At 44.9% G+C, this 7,500-nt stretch overlaps 1 protein-coding gene across 1 annotated transcript in view; it reads right to left on the bottom strand.

Annotated features, from left to right (window-relative positions):
• Positions 1–7,500, bottom strand: part of LOC125311886 (pancreatic triacylglycerol lipase-like) — a 44,058-nt gene that overhangs the window by 9,875 nt on the left and 26,683 nt on the right. Inside the window, 2 exon segments of the mRNA XM_048270255.1 lie at positions 4,489–4,608; positions 6,655–6,739. Coding sequence (XP_048126212.1) covers positions 4,489–4,608; positions 6,655–6,739 — 205 coding nt within the window.

Genomic DNA, 7,500 nt, shown 5'->3' with positions numbered 1-7,500 from the left:
CAATTGGCCGGGGAGGGTCATGTCTTTTTTGAAAAGACTGCTGAAGGGTTGTTGAAAATTTTCTTGCAGGCAGGGGAGGGTCATGCAACTTTTGATTGAAGCACTCAAAATCCCTCCGGTGACCCAGTTTATAAATAACGAACGGTCCCTAACATATACTTGTTTATAAAGTACACATAACATATTATATTTGTTTATAAAGTACACATAACATATATTTGTTTATAGAGTATACTTGTTTATAAAGTACACATAACATATACTTGTTTATAAAGTACACATACCATATACTTGTTTGTGAAATGTAACAAATATTGCATAAAATGTAATAATGTAATGTGCTGAGAGTGTGTGTATGTGTGTGTGTGTGTGTGTGTGTGTGTGTATGTGTGTGTGTGCATGTGTGTGTGTGTGTGTGTGTGTATGTGTGTGTGTGCATGTGTGTGTGTGTGTGTGTGTGTGTGTGTGTGTGTGTGTGTGTGTGTGTGGCTGCATGTGTTTCCAATCCAAGAGTTTCAGCTATGTGGGGCTGGACACTCCGACTCCTCTCCTCTGGACGATCAAACACACTACCGTCAGCTGTGCCGCCCGCTCTGATGCTTTCACACACACACACACACACACACACACATGCCTGGCGTGACCCAAATCCAGCCATTTAATCCCACATGGAGTCTGACGCCTCTCAGAAACTCTTCTTTTCTTCTCCTCCTGTCTTTTTCTCTCCTCTCCTCTCCTCTCCTCCTCTCCTCTCTCCTCTCTCCTCTCCTCTCCTCTCCTCTAACTCTCCCCACTCCTCTTCTTCTCCTCCTCTCTCTCCTCCTCTCTCCTTTTCTCCTCTCCTCTCTCCTCTCCTCTCTTCTTTTCTTCTCCTCTTGTCTTTTCTCCTCTCTCCTTTTGTCTCCTCTCGTCACTCCTTCTCTTAACCTATCTCCACCTCTGCTCCTCCCTCCTGCTCCTCCACTTCTCCTCTCCTCTCGCCTCCTCTCTCTCTTCTCTCTCTCTTAGCTCCCTGCTCCTCCCTCCTCTTCCTCCTCCTGCTCTGCTCTGCTCCTCTCTCTCTCTCTCTCTTCTCCAACCCCTGCTCCTCTACTCCTCTCTCTCTCTTCTCCTCTCCTCTGCTCCTCCTCCTCTCTCTCTCTCTCTTCTCCTCTCCTCTGCTCCTCCACTCCTTGAATTTCCTCTTGGGGATCAATAAAGTATCTATCTATCTATTAGTGTTAATTTTGTCACCTATTTTTAATTTAGTCATAGTCTTAGTCTTGTGACGAAATGTCCTTTTATAGTCTGTCATATTTAGTCATTCAAATATCATTTTTGTTAGTCAGTTTTTATTCGAAAAAAGTCCTCGTCATTTTAGTCTAGTTTTAGTCAAAAGAAAACTAAAGGTATCTTAGTCTTAGTCAGTTTTAGTCAACACATTTTAGTCTTTTATCACAAATTATTTCTGATTACCATTTGAGTCAAATAGTGTTTCACATCTCAATTTTCCAACAATATTGTGTGTCCACAGGGCTACTCGCCTGTTATAATTACTCATTCTGATTTTTTTTTTGTCAGTCAGTATGTTTACATGCACAGGTAAGTCGAGCTACAGTTATAGCTAGGCTGGGATTTGACCATAGACAGTAAAAGATTTGACTGGACCACTGTCATATTCAGACCAGTGTTTCTCAAAGTGTGGTCCGGGATCACTGGTGGTCCGCAAGCTATCCCAAGTGGTCCGCGAGCAGGCGTGGTAAAATATAATATAGATGAGTTGTTTGCCAAATAACTTGTAGTTAAATCCAAACAGTTCTGCAACACTGTCTATGTAAGATATGCCAGTTTAAATCATACAGAATGAATCCTCTGACACAATAAGCAAAGTGCAAAGACAATAAGCAAGGTGGTTCAGTGTTAGGCCTACAACATGCTGTTAGGCTGGGCTACTGTCAATGTAATTTGTACAGGTAAATGTTCAACAATTGCTGGTGTACAGGTTATATAATCAATTAGCTAAATCATTTGTCCAGCTGTTTAAAACATTTTTCCGTTGCTACATTCCAAGCGCCAAAGGTGCTTTGATATATTTTTCGTTTGAACGTCGGGTAAGCAGGCATGCTTTGGTTGCAATGAATGAGGATAATTGCTTTTTTTGCATTATTTTGAATATGACTCGCTCCAGTCTCAACAGCACGTGCTTTTCCCACACGCTAAGTTCTAACACACATAGGCCTATCCTCTTTCTCTCTCTCCATCCCTGCACCACGGTGCTTTCTTAAAGGAGCTGCACCATTTTACAACAATTGCATCTACATTTTCATATTAGAATGTTTTGTCAAGTGTGTTTAAACTACCGTGATCAATTTAAGTTCCTTGCGGCGGCTAAGGCCATGTGGAAGCAGCAAGTCAAAAAAATAGTAGTGGCACCCAAGTGACACCTTTGTGGTTGTTTGTGTCAACTGCAGTTTGTGCCATTTCTGCTGAGAAAATGGGGTGCGTGATTCATGAAGGAACCGTCCAAACTTAACGGGGACCCACTGTATAGACTAATTATAGGCTACTGTTGAAGTAGGTCTAATCTTTTTTTTTTTTTTTAGCTAGGGGTTAGTTAAGTGGTCCTGAAACTGAAATAGTTTGAGAAACACTGTCGTGAAGCCAAACTATTAATGTTTTAATCCGCTTCGCTAGATGGCAATATGTAACAAACACAACACATTCCCTAAACAGACTCTCCATCTTAGCCATAGCTAACTTAAGGTAGTGAAATTTCTATATTAGCTTACTTGCTAGCAAACTTTGCATCATCAGTCTAACTAGATGAATAGTTGACATTACATGCTGAACATTTTCAGATATGGACATTCTGGGGGGGATGTTAATTTGTATGAGAGAAGCGTCAACTTCTAGGTATGTAGCATTGTGGCATAAAAGCTTAGGTAGTTAGCTTGCTAACTCTGGCAGAAATCTCCAGTGTTCTTGTTCCATGTAGTTTCGTGTGGCAGCCACAGGGTTGCAGCAGCAGCACGTAGACTAGCCTACAGGAAAGCTGTTATGTATGAACTCATTCGAATATTTTGAAAATGTAACAGCTAGATATTCTGTCTTCTCATTTTGTGAGGACGAACATGAAGGGAGATTTTATCTTAGTTTTTATTTCATGCAAAACATTTTAGTCACCACGCATCTTTGTTAGTCAGTCAACATTAATGCATCTTAAGATAGTCTTAGTCAGTGTTTCAGGACATTACTGGCGTCTAGTCATCAAATCTGCCTTAGTCATGAAAAAAAAAGGTTGTTGGCCTGAACATATTTCCTCTTGTCTCTCCTTTCTCTCTATCTATCTGCCCCTCTCTCTCTCTCTCCTCTGTATGTCTTCTCTTCTATATATATTTCTCTCCTTATATAATAATTCAAATATGTTTTATTGGCACGCATAAACCATATGATGCATTGCCAAAGCTGCTCAAGAATAATATATATATAGAAAATACAAATACAAATGATATAAATGCGTATAAACATTGTATATGCGTCATTATCATAATAATTAATATATAATATATGTCACATATATACACACACACACATATACACACACACACACATTATGCAGCATCGTCACAAATCCATGCAAGACCATTACCTGTATATGTAATAGGAAAATGACAGACAAACAAACAAGTATACATGGTGGCAGACTGGGGGCTGGGAGCAGTACAATATATATATATTATATTATGATGTTTTCTTCTCTGTATGGATGGATTATGTCTGTCAGTTCAGTTCAGTTCAAGGTAATGTCTTTAGTCCTGAGATGACGTTAGAGGCCATGTGATTCGGTCTCCTTTCCCTCTCTTCACGGATAATGATCTCTCTCTTCCTCTTCTCTCTCCTTCTCATCTTATCTTTGATCTGAAGTACTGATCTGCTGTCCTCCCCTTATAAACATGTATCAAATCATTGTTACTCCTCTCCTCTCCTTTCCTCTCTTCCAGTCCAACAGCTCACACAAAACACACATATTCTCTCTTTACACCACACACACCAGCCATTCATTAAAATGGGAGGGCTGTGTGTGTGTGTGTGTGTGTGTTTGATAACTATGATGACCTTTCCAGAAGGAAAAGCATGAGTGTGATATGGTGATCCCAAATGCTCCTTGAGATTCACCCATCAGCAGTGAGGTGATAGGAGGGTGTGTTTGTTTGTGATAGAAGGACATGAATTAGCCACATATATGTAGAGGTTATGTGTGGTGTGTGTGTTGTGTGTGTGTGTGCACAGTGTGTGTGTGATGATGTGTGCGTGTTTCAGTGTGTGTGTGTGTGCGTGTGTGTGTGTGTGCGCGTGTGTGCGCGTGTGCGTGTATGTGTGTGTGTGTGTGTGTGTGTCTGTGTGTGTGCGTGTGTGTGTATGCGTGTGTGTATGTGTCTGTGTGTGTGTGTGTGTGTGTGTGTGTGTGTGCACGTGTGTGTGCATGTGTGTGTGTGTGTGTTCTCTCACCTTCCCAGATGTTGTTGGGGTCCACGTTCTCTACGGCAGCATTCTGAGGGCAGCCAGGCATCTGCTCTCCGCCGTTAGGGTAGAAGTCGACATGGCCGACGGTCTGGGACATGCCAAACCCTGGAGAAACACAGGAGAAACTCAGCACATGACCTTCACATGACCTTCACCATCACCTCTCGCAAACACAGTGCTGCCTGCTGAATGTCTGTGAACATTCTAATGGCATATTTATATGTGTGTATATGGCATATTTATATGTGTGTATATGGCATATTTATATGTGTGTAAATGGCATCACATTCTGTTTCTTCACTGGAATATATGGAATCTGATTCCTATGTTGTGCCAGAGATTTTCTAATGAGGAGACACAGCGCTCAAAAAATCCTCCATAGAAATGCATGGGGTTAGTTTGTATCGTCAATATGGCCGTTGTCTACACAAATCCCACCCCTTCCTCGGCAAAACGTCAACATGTGAATACATTGAGCCAATCATGTGGTGTGATGTGAATACATTGAGCCAATCATATGGTGTGTTGTGAAGACATCGTGCCAATCATGTGTTGTGAACTCGCCGCTGGAGCAAGATTAGTGTCGTGAAGTCTTGCGCACGCGCATTTCTGGCGAATAGGATGCCTGATGAGGGCCCAAAAAGTGTTGCAATATGGCCGCCGAGTGGAGGGACTTGCCTAAAAGGACTGTGGTTGTGCTACGTGACTGTAACCTTAGGACAGGTAGAAGCACGTTTGGAATTTCATGATGTTAGGGGAAAGGCCACTTGGCCTTCAGTTGGGCATATTTGGCGTGGGGCACAAAGACCACACGTCAGGGCACCAAGGCCAAAGTTAACTATACAGTAGTAGGCTATAAAAATGATCAAAGTTGTATTTAGCCTATTCACAGCAGTAGACCTGCAACAAAAACATGAAACATGACATATTACTGTACATAGAACTGTAACTTCTAATTACATAGAACTGTACTTCACGAGTAGTTCAACAGAGAAGAATGGGTAAATTTGGACACACTTTCTTTCTTGCCGTGCACTGTCACTTTCTCCACTGCGTAAAAGACTAAATTAATTTGCGCTGTGAATGCTAAGATTATTTTCACAGGCCAAAGGCTAAATACAAATCGCTGTTAGTCGGACGCAAAGCAGAATATTGAAAGAAGGGGACACTAAGGCCACAGTGGCCTGTGAACCTCTGATTTTCAAAAGGGCATCACGGCCAATGCAAGGGGCAACGACGTGGCCCTCATGAGACTGTCCCTCATGTTGGCACCCACAGCATGAGACTATCTGGTGAAGCTGTAAATGTCTAGGCAGGTGGAGACTATCTGGTGAAGCTGTACTGTAAATGTCTAGGCAGGTGGAGACTATCTGGTGAAGCTGTAAATGTCTAGGCAGGTGGAGACTATCTGGTGAAGCTGTACTGTAAATGTCTAGGCAGGTGGAGACTATCTGGTGAAGCTGTAAATGTCTAGGCAGGTGGAGACTATCTGGTGAAGCTGTAAATGTCTAGGCAGGTGGAGACTATCTGGTGAAGCTGTAAATGTCTAGGCAGGTGGAGACTATCTGGTGAAGCTGTAAATGTCCCAGGCAGGTGGAGACTATCTGGTGAAGCTGTAATGTAAATGTCTAGGCAGGTGGAACTATCTGTCTAGGCAGGTGGAGACTATCTGGTGAAGCTATCTGGTGACTGTAAATGTCTAGGCAGGTGGAGACTATCTGGTGAAGCTGGACTGTAAATGTCTAGGCAGGTGGAGACTATCTGGTGAAGCTGTAAATGTCTAGGCAGGTGGAGACTATCTGGTGAAGTTGTAAATGTCTAGGCAGGTGGAAATCTGGTGAAGCTGTAAATGTCTAGGCAGGGGGGGCAGGTGTGGGGTCAGAGCACTGATGCTCTTAGCCAACAGCAAGCAGCAGCATTAGGATTTAAACAGCATGTGTTCCGTTATATTGACATGGACTTGTTCTGTATTGTGTGGACGAGTGCTTTCTATGAAGTGTTATGTTATTGACATGTTGTTGTTTATTGTGCGGCTGAGTGTTCTTCCTATGTATTACATTATTGACATGTTGCTGTTTATTGTGTGTTGAGTGTGTTTATGGTGTTTATTGTGTGTTGAGTGTGTTTATGGTGTTTATTGTGTGTTTTTACCGAGGGTGGAGCCGAAAGGAGATGCGTCGCTGTGAATGACGTCCACGAATTTGGCATCAGCGGAAGTAGCGGGGTCCAGACGCACCTGCACAGCCCTGGAAGTGGGGTCCAGACGCACCTGACCTGCACAGCCCTGGAAGTAGTGGGGTCCAGACGCACCTGACCTGGAAGTAGGGCTCAGTGGGGTCCAGACGCACCTGAGCTGGAAGTAGGGCTCAGTGGGGTCCAGACGCACCTGAGCTGGAAGTAGGGCATCAGCGGGGGTCCAAGGCACCTGAGCTGCACAGCCCTGGAAGTAGGGCTCAGCCCGAGGGGTCCAGGCACCTGAGCTGGAAGTAGGGCATCAGCGGGTTCCAGACGCACCCTGAGCTGCACAGCCCTGGAAGTAGGGCTCAGCAGCCAGACGGGGGTCCAGACAGACCTGCTGCACAGCCCTGGAAGTGGGGCTCAGCCGGGTCCAGGCACCTGCACCTGAGCTGCACAGCCCTGGAAGTAGGGGGCCAGGGGTCCAGGGCTGACCTGCACAGCCCTGGAAGTAGGGCTCAGCGAGGGAAGTCAGGCAGGGAGCTCCAGCCCTGGTCAGCGGGGTCCAGGCGGGGTCCTGACCTGGAAGTAGGGGCTCAGTGGGGTCCAGGCAGCACCTGAGCTGGAAGCAAGTAGGGCTGGGGTCCAGGCTCAGCTGGGGTCCAGTGGGGTCGGCACCTGAGCTGGAAGTAGGCATCAGCGGGGTCCAGACGCACCTGAGCTGCACAGCCCTGGAAGTAGGGCTCAGCGGGGTCCAGACGCACCTGAGCTGGAAGTAGGGCATCAGCGGGGTCCAGACGCACCTGAGCTGCACAGCCCTGG

The sequence above is a fragment of the Alosa alosa genome, chromosome 18, assembly GCF_017589495.1.
Source record: "Alosa alosa isolate M-15738 ecotype Scorff River chromosome 18, AALO_Geno_1.1, whole genome shotgun sequence".
In the NCBI taxonomy this organism is placed as follows: domain Eukaryota; kingdom Metazoa; phylum Chordata; class Actinopteri; order Clupeiformes; family Clupeidae; genus Alosa; species Alosa alosa.
Note: the sequence above shows the minus strand (reverse complement) of the source record. Positions and strands in the feature narration are given on the sequence as shown.